Genomic DNA, 19917 nt, shown 5'->3' with positions numbered 1-19917 from the left:
GAGCCGGGCGGGAGGGAGACCCTGAGGGTGGGGGCACCCTCAGGGCACTCTAGTGCCAGGAAAACGAGTATGTTTTCCTGGCACTAGAGTGGTCCTTTAAGCATGAAAACTTAAGTGAGAGATTAGCATAGGGTATGTGTTTTCTGATAGCTAAATCCTGTGAGATTCCCTCCAACACCATCTCCACCAGATATATGATGCTTGGGAGGTATAACTGTATAGGTGTTTTCTGTCCATAATTTTCTGTACTTAGGCCCTTCGTATTTATCAGCACCAGGCCCAATGGGCTCCTAATTTGGCACAGGTCAAAGGATGCCAGTCTTTGTGGAGGGAAAACTTCTGACAGGGAACTAGCTGTAGGAGAAGGTATGGCCTGTAAAACAGACATAGTGCTTGGAAAAAACACCGGATACAATTAGCAAACATTTGTTAAAACAGGGCAGAAAAAATGAGAATATACAAATTTACATTTCAGAGTTGCGGTCAGTGCATGTAACACCTCTTATTGCCAGAGTTAAAGGAGCAGGCCTCCATGACAACTTCATCAAAATAAAGTTGTTATGGTGCAAGTTGGTCCCTGGAGCATTTTACCTTTACAGGTTAAACCATTCATGAACAGTTCAACCCCCCAGTGCCATTCCTCACTGTACTCATCCATATCCACTTTCAGAACATCAGCTAGATGAAGCCACGGGCTGCAGCTGGGCAGGTGCACTGCTGATTGGCAACAGCTTAAGAAAGGTACATAGCTTGTTGTGTGGATGGGGACATCGAGGAATGCCACTGGATGTGAACGGTGCTTGAGAGCCAACTTTGATTTAATCCCTAAAGGTAAGAGAGCGCCAGGGACCTCCTGGCACCACACAAACGTTTTTTCAATTAAGTTGTTGTGGTGGCTGAAGTGTTCCTTTAAGTGAACATGCAACTTATTTTTAATGTTCCCTAAAAACATAATAACTTTTTGTAATACCAGTAAACAGATTTGTTCTGATGCTTTATGTCAGAAAGAGTTGGGAAGTATAGAAAGGGTACAGGATTCTAATGTCGCTCGCCCTAGGTTCCTTATCAGCTTCAGAAAACTGAAAAAAAGAGTTTCTAGTATCAGTTTCACCACTTTTAAAGCATCTTTAAAATATTAATGAGATTAATTATGCGTTTTAGCCCCTACTGGATGTGAAATGTGTGCTTAAAGTTTTCCAGCTAACGACCCTATGACTTCAGAGGTGTGTTTATAAATCCCCACAGCTTCTCTTCCTGCGTGGCAATCATCAATTCCATTTATCAGTGTCTTTCTAAAATGAGCCTGATATTGACACTATTGGAGAAAAATGAACCGATGTTTCCTACATTCCAGGCTTAATATTAATATTTCAGGCTACAAAAACGGTATTTGCAACAGTGTACGCGGCCGCTACAAAACAAAATTAATCTGCTACAGAAAAAAAAATGACAAATGCTTCAAAAAGTAATTTTATGGTCTCATAAAGTTAATTAGTCCAGGCTTCAATTAACCTTGAGCTACAATGTGTGTAAAAGAATATAATCGATAGTTAAATATCCACCCAGCATCAGAATTTCAAATCTCAGCAGCTAACGGCTGAGTGGGTTACACACAGGAGAAACCCACCCTTTACATTCAATGTGACTGATGGTTTATGTTCCCTCTTTACACTTGGCAAAAAGTGATGGATTTCCACTCACTGACTGCTGTAAGGGTTCATTTCCTTCATACTCTTATTTAAAGAGAAACTTTAAAGGAACTGTATGGTCAAATCAAAATTAAGTTGTTATGGTGCCCAGAGGTGTCTGGTGCTTTCTTGCCTGAATGGGTTAAACTGTTTAACCCCAAAAAATTGCAATCCAGCACCAGGTCTAGCTTTTCCTACCAGCATTCATAAAAAAGGTGCATACATTTGTTTTAAATGGGAAGCTACTGATTTGCATAGAGCATCATCTGACCGTTCTGGGCAATCAGCGGTGACCTTGTCCGGTGGCACTCCATACTTCCCGAAACAGAAGAAGTCAGATGCCACTGCGGAAAGGGAAATCCAGCACTGGAGAGCAACCTTTTGGATGAAACTGTTCGAGGAAGGTTTAACCCCTTCAGGTGAGAAAGTGACAGGGACCTATGAGCACCATAACAACTTTATTTTGAGTTGTTATGGTGACGATACAATTCCTTATATCTTTAATTTGTTTAGAAGTGATCTTGAAGTGGGCATTGAAAGTCATTTGTCGGTGTTTGCAGATGACACAAAACTAGCCAAGTTGAACATGATATTTCATTACAGAGGGATTTGGATAAATTGGGGGACTAGGCAGGTAAGTGGCAGATGAGATTTAGATGTCAATGTAAAGTCATGCATTTTGGAATAAGGAACCCACTAAGTACTCGTATACATTAGATGTAGAGTTGAGACTGGAAGAAAGGCGATTTCACTTACAGCAGAGGAAAGGGTACGAACAAGAAAGATGTGGAATGCTCTGCCTTAGATATGCTTCCCAATAGTCCAAATTTTAGCGAGATAGTGACGATTTCTGGGTCCTGTCCAGCTGTCCCACGTTAGTCTCCTGGTGTCCCACTTTTGGGGACACCATGGAACTGTCCCCAACAATCATAGTGTGAGTGCATCATAAGATGCGCTTGCATCAGGGCACTAGGACCCTGCAAAGAGCACTGTTTCAGTGCTCCCTGCAGGGTCATTCCTCAGTGGGCAGGCTAAAATGATTGTTTTTTTTATTCACACTAGGCAGACCAGCCAATAGTGTGGGTGAACATGCCCCCACTGCAGGCAGGTCTGCCCCTTTTCATATAATTCTGCCTCATTTTGGGCAGAGCCAGGAATGCAATAGCATCGCTGGCTCGCCCCCCTTTACCACCACCCCCACCAACATTTAGACTCTGGGACTGCTGATGTTGGGAGGTATGTAAAGAGGTTGGCATCAGATTCTGTAGATATTTTTTTTTTAAATGTGGATTTTTTTTTCTTTTTGCTAAATCAGAATATTCAATAATATAATTATTGTGTATGTTAACAGGTTGTTGATCCAATGAGAGACCTAACAGCCATTATGGAGTCAAGAAGGTTTTGTTTTTCTCCTTTTGTAACATAATTGGAAATCACTACAATTGTTTGTGTTTTGTTTAGGTTTTTTTTGCCTTCCTTTGGATCAACAGTATAAAGGAATAGGTTTTGAAGGTTGAACTTGATGAACTTGAGTATTTTTCTCAACCTAGATTACCATGTAACTATGTAGCTTTCACTTTACTATGTGACACAAGTGTAGCAAGCAATGTATGGATATTATGTGGGCTCATACAAATGCAGTAAATTAAAGGAACACTATAGTCACCTAAATTACTTTAGCTAAATAAAGCAGTTTTAGTGTATAGATCATTCCCCTGCAATTTCACTGCTCAATTCACTGTCATTTAGGAGTTAAATCACTTTGTTTCTGTTTATGCAGCCCTAGCCACACCTCCCCTGGCTATGATTGACAGAGCCTGCATGAAAAAAAAAACTGGTTTCACTTTCAAACAGATGTAATTTACCTTAAATAATTGTATCTCAATCTCTAAATTGAACTTTAATCACATACAGGAGGCTCTTGCAGGGTCTAGCAAGCTATTAACATAGCAGGGGATAAGAAAATCTTAATTAAACAGAACTTGCAATAAAGAAATCCTAAATAGGGCTCTCTTTACAGGAAGTGTTTAGGAAGGCTGTGCAAGTCACATGCAGGGAGGTGTGACTAGGGTTCATAAACAAAGGGATTTAACTCCTAAATGGCAGAGGATTGAGCAGTGAGGCTGCATGTTCTGTACACCAAAACTGCTTCATTAAGCTAAAGTTGTTCAGGTGACTATAGTATCCCTTTAAATTTAACTTTACAGACTCTTCCAAAAGCTAAACTTAAATTGATACATTTATGTTGCAGAGTCTTACAGGGATAAAAGTTTTTGGTATCAATTAATTAAAGTCATTGAAATTAAATTGGCAGAGAAAAAAAATCTTCCTGTCCACACACTAGTAGCTTTTGTTTGACAGAAGTATTGTCCACTTTAATTCAAAGTTGGGTCAGTTGTAAAGTTACATATTCACAACTAACAAACCCCTCGGGTCAGGTATAGTCCAGTATGCACTTTGTATTTGACATTCTGTCTTCAATTGAGAATCTGTCCCCGAGGAAGCCCCTGATAGGGTTGAAACGTCTAGGACTTGGACTTACCCTGTGAATCTCTTGATATCAGTTTCCCCTGCTATTGTTTACTTCTGTGTAAGTAAATACATTTTGCATTGTGCACTTTATCTATATGGTTATCTTATTTGGCTGCACTTTGCTTTTCTTTCATGAACGAGACTGACATCAATAAAACCCAAGAATTAAGACGATATACATCAAATAATTTCTGAAGGCTCTTTATTTGGCTATAAAGTGTGAGTGGCCAATTGGCACTTAATATACACCGATGTTTGGTTACACGGTATTGCACTATGTGTATTGCTTTTATTTCCTCAAGCTGGACAAACCCTATATATTGCATCACCTGATGTCCCAACCTGAACAAGAGGATGATAAAAATAGCCCATTGACAACTCAACAGCTAAATAAAACGATTGGATGTCCTAAAACTACTGTTCACATAAGTGTTAATAAGGATTACAAACACGGAGCATAGAGGACACCCAACTTCTCCCCCAAGCTGTAGGATGGGGCTGATGTAATATGACTTGAGTGTCCATAAGCAGGACCCCATATTAATGACCCCCTATTAATGCGGGGAGCATTTCAATACATGTTTATATTTCGGTATGGTTCGAATGCTCATTTGAGTATCAAATGTCCCACCACCTTGTTATGACTCTGCTGGAGTTACAGACCTCTGATTGGGTAGCTCAATAATTTTAACACGTATTCAACAATGCAGCCAATCTCTTTCAAGAGTCCTTAAGATTTATTGTGGGAAATCTAATACATTTCCTGGAGTATAGCAATGTTATAAGAGATGGCAGACCAGCTCTATGTTTATCACCAGAGTTATGCTTTCAGTAAAGCTACTTTGGCCTTACATTTAACATTCACCTTAAAGGGACACTATAGTCACCTGAACAACTTCAGCTTAATGAGGTTGTTTAGGTGAGTGCTACAGCTACCCGGAGCCTTTTTCTTGTAAGCACTGTATTTTCTGAGAAAATGCAGTGTTTACATTGGAAGCTTGGAACACCTCTTGTTGCAGTCAATCAGACGGCCACCAGAGGGACTTCCGAGTTCAGAGGCCCTAAAAAGGCCTCTCGTCCGATGCATTCTGGGTGAATGCATCAGACGGGCTATCAGCACACAAAGCACTGTGAACGCGCTTTGTGTGCTGACAGCCTGTCAGCACTGCTGTGGGCGTGGCTTCAGCTGACAGCTGAAGCCCGAACCCACAGGGATGCTGTCTGGCCACAATAGTGGTTGAAGGGGGGGGGGGGGGACGGACCTACTCTCCTCCCCCCGGCCCCCACCCCTGAGCGGTGAGTGGGGGCCCTAAAAATAAGGGTGGCACATACTGCCCCCCCGGCCCCCACCCCTGTGCGGCCGGTGGGGGCACTAAAATTATCAATAAGGGGGGACCTATTGTCCCCCCCCGGCCCCCACCCCTGTGCGGTGGGTGGGGGCCTTAAAATAAAAAATAAGGGGGGGACATACTGGCCCCCCCCCCCGGCCCCCACCCCTGTGCGGCGGGTGGGGGCCCTAAAATTCACAATAAGGGGGGGACCTACTGTCCCCCCCCGGCCCCCACCCCTGTGCGGCGGGTGGGGGCCCTAAAATTCACAATAAGGGGGGGGACCTACTGCCCCCCCCCCCCGGCCCCCACCCCTGAGCGGTGGGTGGGGGCCCTAAAATTCACAATAAGGGGGGGACCTACTGTCCCCCCCCGGCCCCCACCCCTGTGCGGCGGGTGGGGGCCCTAAAATTCACAATAAGGGGGGGGACCTACTGCCCCCCCCCCCCGGCCCCCACCCCTGAGCGGTGGGTGGGGGCCCTAAAATTCACAATAGGGGGGGGACCTACTGTCCCCCCCCGGCCCCCACCCCTGTGCGGCGGGTGGGGGCCCTAAAATTCACAATAAGGGGGGGACCTACTGTCCCCCCCCGGCCCCCACCCCTGTGCGGCGGGTGGGGGCCCTAAAATTCACAATAAGGGGGGGGACCTACTGTCCCCCCCCGGCCCCCACCCCTGTGCGGTGGGTGGGGGCCTTAAAATAAAAAATAAGGGGGGGACATACTGGCCCCCCCCCCCGGCCCCCACCCCTGTGCGGCGGGTGGGGGCCCTAAAATTCACAATAAGGGGGGGACCTACTGTCCCCCCCCGGCCCCCACCCCTGTGCGGCGGGTGGGGGCCCTAAAATTCACAATAAGGGGGGGGACCTACTGCCCCCCCCCCCGGCCCCCACCCCTGAGCGGTGGGTGGGGGCCCTAAAATTCACAATAAGGGGGGGACCTACTGTCCCCCCCCGGCCCCCACCCCTGTGCGGCGGGTGGGGGCCCTAAAATTCACAATAAGGGGGGGGACCTACTGCCCCCCCCCCGGCCCCCACCCCTGAGCGGTGGGTGGGGGCCCTAAAATTCACAATAGGGGGGGGACCTACTGTCCCCCCCCGGCCCCCACCCCTGTGCGGCGGGTGGGGGCCCTAAAATTCACAATAAGGGGGGGACCTACTGTCCCCCCCCGGCCCCCACCCCTGTGCGGCGGGTGGGGGCCCTAAAATTCACAATAAGGGGGGGGACCTACTGCCCCCCCCCCCCGGCCCCCACCCCTGAGCGGTGGGTGGGGGCCCTAAAATTCACAATAGGGGGGGGACCTACTGTCCCCCCCCGGCCCCCACCCCTGTGCGGCGGGTGGGGGCCCTAAATACAAAGGGGGTGGGGACCCTAGTTAACCCCCCCCCCCCCACAAAAAAAAGAACTTATCTCCCTACCTACCCCCCTCACCCTAAAAATAATGAGGGGGGACCATTAACTAAAAACCTGTAAAAAAAATGAGATAAAATCAACTTACCATTTGATGTTTTCTTTCTTCTAAAATCTTCTTTCTTCAGCCCCAAAAAAGGCCAAATAAAAATCCATAATAACCGACGCAATAAAAAAAAAAAAAAAAAAAACCCGAGCGCAAAAAAAATAATCCATCTTCACCCATGGAGGGCTCCGCGCAGACTGAGCTCCGCAGGGCGGGGGAAGGCTTATAAAGCCTTGCCCCGCCCTGCAATTAGGCTAAGAACACTCTGATTGGTGGGTTTAAGCCAATCAGAGTGCTCTTTGTCATTTTACAAGCGTGGGAAAGTTCTTTGGAATTTTCCCACGCTTGTAAAATGACACAGAGCAATGTGATTGGATGGCTTGAAATCCATCCAATCACAGTGCTCTTTGTCATTTTACAAGCGTGGGAAAGTTCTTTGGAATTTTCCCACGCTTGTAAAATGACACAGAGCACTGTGATTGGATGGATTTCAAGCCATCGAATCACATTGCTCTGTGTCATTTTACAAGCGTGGGAAAATTCCAAAGAACTTTCCCACGCTTGTAAAATGACAAAGAGCACTCTGATTGGCTTAAACCCACCAATCAGAGTGTTCTTAGCCTAATTGCAGGGCGGGGCAAGGCTTTATAAGCCTTCCCCCGCCCTGCGGAGCTCAGTCTGCGCGGAGCCCTCCATGGGTGAAGATGGATTATTTTTTTTTGCGCTCGGTTTTTTTTTTTTTTTTTTTTAATTGCGTCGGTTATTATGGATTTTTATTTGGCCTTTTTTGGGGCTGAAGAAAGAAGATTTTAGAAGAAAGAAAACATCGAATGGTAAGTTGATTTTATCTCATTTTTTTACAGGTTTTTAGTTAATGGTCCCCCCTCATTATTTTTAGGGTGAGGGGGGTAGGTAGGGAGATATTTTTTTTGGGGGGGGGGAGGGTTAACTAGGGTCCCCCCCCCCCCTTTGTATTTAGGGCCCCCACCCACCGCTCAGGGGTGGGGGCCGGGGGGGGACAATAGGTCCCCCCCCCTTATTGATAATTTTAGGGCCCCCACCCGCCGCTCAGGGGTGGGGGCCGGGGGGGGGACAGTAGGTCCCCCCCTTATTGATCATTTTAGGGCCCCCACCCGCCGCTCAGGGGTGGGGGCCGGGGGGGGGACAGTAGGTCCCCCCCCTTATTGATAATTGTAGGGCCCCCACCCACCGCTCAGGGGTGGGGGCCGGGGGGGGACAATAGGTCCCCCCCCCTTATTGATAATTTTAGGGCCCCCACCCGCCGCTCAGGGGTGGGGGCCGGGGGGGGGACAGTAGGTCCCCCCCCTTATTGATCATTTTAGGGCCCCCACCCGCCGCTCAGGGGTGGGGGCCGGGGGGGGGACAGTAGGTCCCCCCCCTTATTGATAATTGTAGGGCCCCCACCCGCCGCTCAGGGGTGGGGGCCGGGGGGGGACAGTAGGTCCCCCCCTCATTGATAATTTTAGGGCCCCCACCCGCCGCACAGGGGTGGGGGCCGGGGGGGGGACAGTAGGTCCCCCCCCTTATTGATCATTTTAGGGCCCCCACCCGCCGCTCAGGGGTGGGGGCCGGGGGGGGGACAGTAGGTCCCCCCCCTTATTGATAATTGTAGGGCCCCCACCCGCCGCTCAGGGGTGGGGGCCGGGGGGGGACAGTAGGTCCCCCCCTCATTGATAATTTTAGGGCCCCCACCCGCCGCACAGGGGTGGGGGCCGGGGGGGACAGTAGGTCCCCCCCTCATTGATAATTTTAGGGCCCCCACCCGCCGCACAGGGGTGGGGGCCGGGGGGGGACAGTAGGTCCCCCCCTCATTGATAATTTTAGGGCCCCCACCCGCCGCACAGGGGTGGGGGCCGGGGGGGGGACAGTAGGTCCCCCCCTCATTTATAATTTTAGGGCCCCCACCCGCCGCACAGGGCGGGTGGGGGCCCTAAATTATTATTGATAATTTTAGAAAGCGAGCTGAGCTGTCAGTCAGACAGCTCAGCTCGCGAACGCGCATTCCGCGCACATGCGCGGTAAAGCGCTCAGGTTCTTCATAGGGCGGCATTCAATGCCGCTCTATGAAGAACGCGATTGGTCCAGCGCGAAGCCGTCCCATTGGGCCCCGCGATTTCGTCATTTTGACGAAAAAGGGGGCGCGGCCTAGCGGGGAGCTCGGCGCTGGAACGGAGGTAAGTTTTTAATATAAAAACACCGATTTTTTTTTTTTTAATGAATGAAAGTTCATATAAAAGCAAGAAGGAAGGCTGGGGGACCTGTCTTTCTTGCTTTTATATGGTGACTATAGAGTCCCTTTAAATTCACTCCAAATTTAGTAAATAACCCTGTTACACTTTTTAACACTGGCCTCTAATAAAATTGACAATTTTTTAACTGGGCTGCAGCGTGCACTATCATGGTATTGCTCCTGCCACACATAGCTCAAATAATTAGTATTATAATTATTACTGTCACTTTTAGCATGGGGTTACTTAAAGGGAAACTCCAGTGCCAGGAAAACAATCCGTTTTCCTGGCACTGCAGGTCCCCTCTCCCTCCCACCCCGCAATCCCCGGTTGCTGAAGGGGTGATAACCCCTTCAGTCACTTACCTGAGGCAGCGGCGATGTCCCACGTCACTGCTTCCTCCTCCGCCGCCGGTCCTCCTCTGCATTACGTCGACCGGGGGGCGAGACTGACAATGCCGCGCATGCGCATTAGCGCTCCCATAGGAAAGCATTGAAAATGCATTTCAATGCTTTCCTATGGGGAAATGAGCGACGCTGGAGGTCCTCACACAGCGTGAAGACGTCCAGCGACGCTCTAGCACAGATAATCTGTGCTATAATCCAGGAAGTGCCTTCTATTGGCTGTCTAGTAGACAGCCACTAGAGGTGGAGTTAACCCTGCAAGGTAATTATTGCAGTTTATAAAAAAAACTGCAATAATTACACTTGCAGGGTTAAGAGTAGTGGGAGTTGGCACCCAGACCACTCCAATGGGCAGAAGTGATCTGGGTGCCTGGAGTGTCCCTTTAACCATCCTTCTAAATTATACTCTGTCTACACTCTGGCTGGAAAAAAATGATATTTTCCTGGATTTGAAAGGCGCATAGCAGCATATGATAGTGATAAAGAATGGAAATTTGCACTGTGTGATAATAAGAAGTTGCTGGGGAAGGTACTCCAATGAATAAGTAACTGCAATTGAAACACCCGGTACCTAATCAGTTAATTTCATAGGAACCAAAGAACACCAAGTAACAGACTAGGAATTTGACACAAGATAAAGCCTGCACTCCACACTCAGCCATGCTATTTTAAAGATAAGCAGGGTCTAAAAACACAGAACTAATTTTAGGAATTCTAAAGCACATTGTTATGGTTGATTTGCACAAAACCTTTTGCCTACTCCAACAGCATATTTTCTTTCTGAAAAAATGTACAACTCTATGTACCAACCAGTCCAAATAAAAATACAAAAAAATCCAGCAGGCATCTACTTGCCAGTATTAATAGAAAAAAAATATTGTAAAAAATGAAAAGTGCATGAAAAAAAAGTTGCAATATTGATTATTTTTGCCTCATTTTTCTTATTTATCGGACCAAAATCAAAATAGCAAAGAATATAATCGCACCCACAAGAAATAGTCTGTCAAAATAATTAAGCACATGCATTTTTAACATGAGGTCAGCCAATATGCTAAAAGATACAAAAGATTTTTCAATTTAAAAGCGTCAAGCCCTGGATATTCCAAAGCAAACGGTTAGAAATGATACAGTTCAATAAAACAAACCAATTTTAGAAATTAAATGTAGACCATAATAGCCGTTTTTTTTATAGGTAAGGATTAACTCAGTGATATTTTCAAATCCGTCATTAGTGTATTGCATATTTTAGACCATAATATCTCTGGCAGGAAAAATAGGTGACGAAAATTATTTTTTACAGTTTGGCTAGTTAATTCCCCAGTCGGTTTAAGACTATTCACTGTTTAGTAAATAAACAGGTTTACCATTTTTTAGTCTATTTAAAAATGAAAGGTATTTTTCTTACTGGGAAAAAAATTGCAGAGAAAAAAAAAAAGCAAATTCTAAGATGCATTTGAAAATAGCCAAGTTAACGCAGAGGTGGAGAATATTACAAAAGCTGCTGGTTTGGGCTACATTTTGGAATTTGATTTCAATTCAATGAAGTTTAACGATTAACTACCACATCTTCAGAAGTAAAAGAACGTCGTGACGGAACATTTCTGTCGTGTGTCCTTAAGGGGTTAAAATCCTGAGTTGTGTTCATTTATTCATTGATCAGAGTGTTGTGGTGAACCTGCAGCTGTGCTCCAAATTTTTGACTAACTGGCAAGCTGAAAACATTTCAGACTAAACTCATATCAAGCCATCCCAATCCATAATCTAGCACGGCTGTTTTATGGATGGATCAGCAAAGACATTTGTGATGAAAAACAGAGGTTGCCATTGTTGACCGTGTGACTGGTCCCACAAATGACAGGGAGTGTGTGATGGTGTCAGAACATCCATGTCTGATGTAAAGTGCAGTATATCAAGAGGGGGGGAGAACATTGCTATATAGCAGAGGTCTTCAAACTCCGGCCCAAAGATGTTGCTGAACTACAACTCCCATGATTCTTTGAATTACATAGATAGCCAGAGAATCATAGGAGTTGTAGTCCAGTAACATCTGGGGGGCCGGAGTTTGAGGACCCCTGCTATATAGAGTACAGCTTTCCTGATCTCCCATAAGTCCAGTAAAAACCCACGCCTCAACACTTCCAATGGATAGTTGCATAGAATTGGAAAATTCAGACCAAAATAGACGAACTGGAAAAATAGAGTTAGAGAATGTTTCCATTTAGTCAATCTGGAATAAATTCACAATTTATTATTAATAAACAACATAAAACTGTGTTGAGAAAAACCTGGAGACTTAGAAATTGATAAACAGCAGCTAATTGTTGAAAATACCAAGTTTAAGTTTGCTAGTTTGATTTTCAGTTTGGCCTTTTACTTCTGACCTTAAATTTGAATTCACTTTGACATCTCATTTTAGTAAATAATCCTGTAACTATAGGGATAGCAATCAGGCCAAACATATTCATGGTGCCCAGACCCCTATCTCACCAATGGGCTCCAGGCCTAATCATTGATAATTTTACAACTGCATTGCATTCATGACTTCATAATCAATGTAGAATATTAAAGGGACTCTCTATGCACCATGAGCACTTCATTTCATTGGAGTGGTTATGGTGCCTGCAGTCCCCTGGTGCCATCCCACTTAAGTCAGTCATTGTTAAACTGTCCTCGATTGGTTTGATACAGAATGATGGCCATTGAGAATCTGAGGCTGTGCCCCCTGCTGAATGGTATAGTTATTTTGTACTCCACGTTAGCGATACCATCTCATACCAGCGATCCTCATTCAGCGTCAAACTGATCGAGAGGAGTTTGACACTAAATAGTTAGGAGTTGCCAGGGCACTCCAGACACCATAACCACTCCAATGATGTGAATCAAATGGCGATGACGTCTAGAAAGGCCCAGTAAGGTTGAAAGAGTAACACTGAAAGAAACTCTCCAAAAAACCTATACTCTTTATCTCCGGTATTGTAGCCTAAATTTAAGAATCTGGTCCCCAAGTCACCCCATCAAAGAGGGTTTATTCACTTAACAGCGGATTGTAGGGAATTGAACCAGAATCGCTAAATCTTGGCAAAATAGTTTATTTTCCAAAAATCTCCAACTCAGCTACACTCAAGGAGCTTTATTATTCCAGCGTAAACATATTTTGTCAATGTATTGCAAGGCACTATTTAGCGAATAAACTTTATTGTTTAGTAAAAATATCCTATTTATAAAATATGATTCACAGGGGTGTTTAACACACACAACTATATTCACCATAAGGGGAGATTATTAATTTAAGCAGCAATAAATCCAGGTCATATGACAAGAGGCAACAAGAGGCAGCACGTCAAAATGGGTAAATAAAAATGTAATTATGAATGGGTAGAACGTTTAACATGTTTTTAACTTATTATAAATATAATTATGTTAATCTTCTAAAAAAGGTTTTACAAGATACAGCAATACTCGTCATCTGGTATGTATATAGGTGTATGTGTACATGTATTTATATATGTATGTGCGTATACAATAATAATAAAATAATAATAATAACTAGTGCTTATATAGCACATTTCTCCCAGTGGGGCTCAAAGCGCTTGTTAGCGCACGTTCTCGGAATTATTTCAATCGGCAGCTGAATAATAGATGTTATTATTACCCAGTTGATGTTACTCATGTATTGAACTCGGAAGGAGGAGAACCTGAGTTGATCCTGCTGGGTATATGTATATATGTATGTGACTATGTATGTGTGTGTGTATATAAATGTATGTGCATATGTATATGTGCATATGTATATATATGTGTGTGCGTGTGTATATTTATGTGTTATATGTGTATATGTATATATGTATGTGAGTATGCATGTGTGTATATGTATATATGCATGTGTGTGTATATACATGTATGTATTTATGTGTATATATAAATGTATGTATATGTGTTTATATGTGTATATGTATGTGAGTATGTATGTGAGTATGCATGTGTGTGTGTGTGTGTATATATGCATGTGTGTATATTATTTATTTATTACTATTATTTATGAAGCACCAGCATATTTCGTAGCCTTTTACAATATTATCAAAGGGGGAGAGTTAACAATAAATGAGACAATTACAAATGCTTACAGTAACAATAGGTTTAAGAGGGCCCTGCTCAAACAAGCTTATAGTCTATATAGGATATGTATACATATATTTATATATGTCTGTGAATACATATGTGTGTATTTATGTGTATATATGTATGTATGTATGTATGTGTGCATTATGTGAATGGATATTTCTATGCGTATATGTGTGTATATGTGTATGTATGTGTGTGTATGTATATGTGTGTGTGCATTATGTGAATGTATATATCTATGCGTGTATGTGTTTATATGTTTACATATGTGTGTATGTATGTGTGTATATGTATATCTGTCTGTGAATACATATATGTGTATGTGTATATATGTATGTATGTATGTTTGTATGCATGTATGTATGTGTGCATTATGTGAATGTATATATCTATGCGTGTATGTGTGTATATGTGTATGTATGTATGTGTGTGTGTATATGTATACATATGTGTGTATGTATGTGTGTATATGTATATATGTATGTGTGTGTGCATTGTGTTAATGTATAGATCTAGGTATGTATATATATTTATATATGTATGTAAGTATGAATGTATGTCTGTGTGTAGCTATATAAGTATATTAATGTACTTTATCTTTTTGTATTGACATTTAATAAGGATGCTTTCCAAGTAATCCCTAGCAGAGATCTCTCACACACACACACACACACACACAGACACACACACACACACACACACACACACACACACACACACAGAGCAGAGAGAGAGAGGCTCCTTGCATTGTACAGTATGAGGCTCCTGATCGTCATCTACTATCAAAGCGAATGCCTTTCCAGCTGAGTGCATGCAGCCTATCGCAGGGCTCACATTGCTGGCTCTGATCAGCCTGGGAGAGAGAGAGGGCTCGCTTTATGCACTGATTTTGGAAGACAGTTAAAATGCCTCTAGGGATCAGCTCCCCTCTATAATGTGAATGAACAGTGTTTCTGGCTGGGGAATCCACCAAAACCACAAAACCAGAGAAAGCATTGCCAGGCAGGCTTGGTCTGTGTCCCTCCCTGGCCCTCTCTGCCTGTGTTCCCAGCAGTGGTGGTGGTGCCAGACTGCTTTCTGCATTGAGAGGTGGTTTGGATCTGTAGCCCTCCATGTATGACAATTTGTACCTGCATGGATTTGAAGATTCGGAGGCGGTAAGCATTCTGTGTACCCCATCCCTCCCTCCAACCCCCACCCCCAATTTTCATTTTTTAAATTATATTTATTTATCTTTTTTTGTGCAAAATATTTATTTTAGCATTTCAGGTGATGCAGGAGAATGACAGATGTGTGAATGATACAGAGACTTGATTTTTTTTTTTTGTGCTGCATTTTGAAGGTACATGCTGTCTTCTAAAAGCTTAAAATATCCCTTTTTTTTTTTTTTTTTTTTTTTGCTCTACACCAGGCATTTTAACCCTTTCAGGACCATAGAGCTGTGTAGTGCAATGTGATTTTCTACCCATGGTGCTTCAGAGGTTACACCATAATCATAAATAATTTCCTTGTTTATTATACCACATCCTGAATATTTCTAAAAATGCATGACCCCCCCCCCCCTCCCCCCTCCATCCCAAAGGATATTTTTGTTGTGCTTTCTGATTATGTTTACATGCAGTGCAATAGCCTGCTGCATTAGATAGAAAATCTGGATTCAAATCTCATAATAACTGAGCTCACACCCTGGATGGATTCAGTGGAACCTAGATTCATTTTATTTAGTGTTCCATTGTCATTCACAGCAATCCTGAGCAATGTGTTTCACCTTTGGCCAGGTGTTTGAAACATCAGGGTGAAATATTGGCAAAAATCTTTTTTTTTTTTTTTTTTTTTTTTTTTATACTGGTGTAACTTTATCAGGGAGGGTCCTAATATAAGGGTATTGTGTTTGACAATAGAAAATGATTGGTTTAAAATTCTGACTGCATACAGTTGGTCTAATATTTGAGATGAAAAACCTATAAATGTGACTCATTGTCATAAACACGTTTTATTATATAATATGCAATAGGTTATCATGAAAAACCCCATGTAATACGTCATTGCAGATGTGCAAACCTTGTGCTTTGATCATCACAGGGGGAACTGATAGGGCTGGTTTTATGACAGTTCTTAGAATCTCATACTGTTACTCATTGTACAACAGGGAACTACAACTCCCATGATGATTTAACAGCCTTAATACTGGCAAAGCATCATGGAACTTGTAGTTAAGTAATAGCTAGTCATTCCTGCTGTAGCTAGTTTGGGTTTTACGACTGGTTGGCTATCTGTACTAAAACATGTGGCTCCTTTGAATTATGTGGCTGGCAGCCTGGCAGACTGCTATACTAAAAACGTGACTGGCTGGCTAGCTGACTGGCTAGCTCCTATTGAAATATGTGGCTGGCAGCCTGGCAGACAGCTTTACTAAAATGTGACTGGCTGGCTAGCTGACTGGCTATTGAAATTGAAATATGTGACCGGTTGGCTGCTGCACTAAAATGTGGCTGGCTGTATTATAAATGTGGCTAGCTGTACTATACATTTGGCTAGCTGTATTATAAGTATGGCTAGCTGTATTATACATGTGGCTGGCTGTATTATAAATGTGGCTATCTGTACAGTAAATGTGGCTAGCTGTACTATAAATGTGGCTATTTGTACTGTAAGTGTGGCTGGTTGTACAGTAAATATGGCTAGCTTTACTGTAAATGTGGCTAACTGTACTATACATGTGGCTGGCTGTACTGTAAATGTGGCTAGCTGTACAGTAAATGTGGCTAACTGTACTATAAATGTTGCTGGCTGTACTATACATGTGGCTAGCTGTACTGTAAATGTGGCTAGCTGTGCTATAAATGTTGCTGGCTGTACTATAAATGTGGCTAGCTGCACTGTAAATGTGGCTAGCTGTGCTATAAATGTTGCTGGCTGTACTATACATGTGGCTAGCTGTACTGTAAATGTGGCTAGCTGTGCTATAAATGTTGCTGGCTGTACTATAAATGTTGCTGGCTGTGCTATACATGTGGCTAGCTGTACTGTAAATGTGGCTAGATGTGCTATAAATGTTGCTGGCTGTACTATAAATGTGGCTAGCTGTACTGTAAATGTGGCTAGCTGTGCTATAAATGTTACTGGCTGTAATATAAATGTGGCTACCTGTACTGTAAATGTGGCTAGCTGTAAGTAAATGTGGCTAGCTGTACTATAAATGTTGCTGGCTGTACTATAAATGTGGCTATATTGTAAATATGGCTAGCTGTACAGTAAATGTGGCTAGCTGTACTATAAATTTAGCTAGCCATATTGTAAATGTGGCTAGCTGTACTGTAAATGTGGCTGGCTGATACCATATTTGACAGAGGGATTGATTGCAGACCTAGTCCGTGTTTTCGCCACAAGAAAAGCCATATGGGCAGTGCTGCTGGCGGAGAGGGTGCCCATGACCCAGTTTCTCTGCCATCCAATGCCTGTGTCAGTGTTTGATGGTTCCAGTAACAGTGTATCAGCTCAGGTCGAGAGGCCCAGGGAGCTCCTTGTAAGCTGCCTGCAGAGGATGTGCAGAGCCTGTTAGAGACCATTTAATTCCATCCTTTCTGGGGGTGGAAGAGGAGGAGGAGGGCTGCTGGTAACGGAAGAGACACACTCCTCTCAGGGGGATGTATTCTTTGTGTGAAAGCAGCGACTCACATTGGAGGGAAAATCAGAAAGGAGCACAGTGACTCTAACACTATAGGAATTGCCATCCATGCATGTTACTATAGCGTGTTTCTATCTATTCAATTTTCCGTCTGTCCATTATCTATCTATCACTCTATCTATCTATCTATCTATCACTCTATCTATCTATCTATCTATCTATCACTCTATCTATCTATCTATCTATCACTCTATCTATCTATCTATCTATCACTCTATCTATCTATCTATCTATCTATCTATCTATCTATCTATCTATCTATCAATCACTCTATCTATCTATCTATCTATCACTCTATCTATCACTCTATCTATCTATCTATCTATCTATCACTCTATATATCACTCTATCTATCTATCTATCTATCAATCACTCTATCTATCACTCTATCACTATATCTATCTATCTATTTATCTATCTATCTATCTATCACTCTATGTATCTATCTATCTATCTATCTGTCTATTAATCTATCTATCTATCTATCAATCACTCTATCTATCTATCTATCTATCACGCTATCACTCTATCTATCACTCTATCTATCTATCTATCAATCACTCTATCTATCTATCTATCTATCTATCAATCACTCTATCTATCACTCTATCACTCTATCTATCACTCTATCAATCTATCTATCACTCTATCTATCTATCTATCACTCTATGTATCTATCTATCTGTCTATTAATCTATCTATCAATCACTCTATCTATCTATCTATCTATCTATCTATCTATCTATCTATCTATCTGTCTGTCTGTCTATCTATCTATCTATCACTCTATCTATCTATCAATCACTCTATCTATCTATCTATCTATCTATCTGTCTGTCTGTCTATCTATATATCTATCACTCTATCTCTCTATCTATCTCTCTATCTCTCTCTCTATCACTCTATGTATCTATCTATCTGTCTATTAATCTATCTATCTATCTATCTATCACTCTATCTATCTCTCTATCTATCACTCTATCTATCTCTCGATCTATCACTCTATCTATCTTTCACTCTATCTATATATCTACCTATCTATCAATCACTCTATATATCTATCTATCTATCTATCTATCACTCTATCTCTCTCTCTATCTATCTATCTATCTATCGATCTCTCTATCTCTCTATCTATCTATATATCGATCTCTCTATCTCTCTATCTATCGATCTCTCTATCTCTCTATCTATCGATCTCTCTATCTATCTATCACTCTATCTATCTATCACTCTATCTATCTATCTCTCTCTCTATCTATCTATCTCTCTATCTATCACTCTATCACTCTATCTATCTTCCACTCTATCTATATATCTATCTATCTATCAATCACTCTATCTATCTATCACTCTATCTATCTCTCTATCTATCTATCGATCTCTCTATCTCTCTATCTATCGATCTCATCTCTCTATCTACCTATCTGTCTATTAATCTATCTATCTATCTGTATATTAATCTATCTATCTATCTATCACTCTATCTATCTATCTATCACTCTATCTATCTATCTATCTATCTATCTATCTATCTATCTATCTATCTATCTATCTCTCTATCTCTCTATCTATATATCTATCTATCTATCAATCACTCTATCTATCTATCTATCTATCTATCACTCTATCTATCTCTCTATCTCTCTATCTATCTATCGATCTCTCTATCTCTCTATCTATCTATCTATCTACCTATCTGTCTATTAATCTATCTATCTACCTATCTGTATATTAATCTATCTATCTATCTATCTATCTATTAATCTATCTATCTATCTGTCTGTATGTCTATTAATCTATCTATTAATCTATCTATCTATCTATCTATCTATCTATCTATCTATCTATCTATTAATCTATCTATCTATTTCTCTATCTATCTATTAATTTATCTATCTATTAATCTATCTATCTATCTATCTATCTATCTATCTATCTATCATCATATAGCTAACTATCTATCTATTAATCTATCTATCTATCTATCTATCTATTTATCTGTCTGTATGTCTATTTATCTATCTATCTATCTATCTATCTATCTATCACTGTCTGTCTGTCTATCTATCTATCTATCTGTCTGTCTGTCTGTCACGTTAGAATGTTGCTAGTATTCATAAATTATTTTGTTTGCATTTTTTGTTAATGACAGTCAGTTACTTTAATTCACAAATAAAGCCATGTTGCTGAACTGTGCTCAGTGTATAGTATACTGTCAGTTTATTAAAGGACAATTGTTACTTCCCACGTTTTTTTTTTTTTATCTTTTCTTTACTTACCCTCTATATAGTGTAACCCCAAGACCAGTTTAATCGCTAAAGTGTAAGTTTTTGGGAATTCACAGTTAATTTAGAAAGTAGTTGTCAAGCCTCCTGTAACTTATGCTCTTTTAAAAGAGCATCCAATTTCAATCTATTCAATCCTGTTCTAGCAAATGTGTAGTTTGGGT

General features: G+C 42.1%; 2 protein-coding genes across 4 annotated transcripts in view; one reads left to right on the top strand and one right to left on the bottom strand.

The window, feature by feature from the left end:
* The window catches only part of CACNB4 (calcium voltage-gated channel auxiliary subunit beta 4), a 137501-nt gene that overhangs the window by 39912 nt on the left and 77672 nt on the right, over positions 1 to 19917 (top strand). The window contains exon 1 of one of the 3 annotated variants that reach the window (XM_063429527.1): positions 14518 to 14934. The exons of the other annotated variants lie outside the window; for them this stretch is intronic. Within the exon in view, the coding sequence (XP_063285597.1) occupies positions 14890 to 14934 (45 nt within the window). The 5' untranslated portion in view covers positions 14518 to 14889. Of the gene's footprint in view, positions 1 to 14517; positions 14935 to 19917 lie in introns of those variants that run through there. 3 annotated transcript variants of the gene reach the window in all.
* Positions 4101 to 19917, bottom strand: part of RIF1 (replication timing regulatory factor 1) — a 335763-nt gene continuing 319946 nt past the window's right edge. Inside the window, exon 37 of the mRNA XM_063429519.1 lies at positions 4101 to 4116. The gene's annotated coding sequence lies outside the window, so the exon portion shown is untranslated. The remainder of the gene's footprint in view (positions 4117 to 19917) is intronic.

The sequence above is a fragment of the Pelobates fuscus genome, chromosome 8, assembly GCF_036172605.1.
Source record: "Pelobates fuscus isolate aPelFus1 chromosome 8, aPelFus1.pri, whole genome shotgun sequence".
NCBI classification, from domain to species: Eukaryota; Metazoa; Chordata; class Amphibia; order Anura; family Pelobatidae; genus Pelobates; species Pelobates fuscus.
This window is presented reverse-complemented; position numbering and strand designations above follow the sequence as displayed.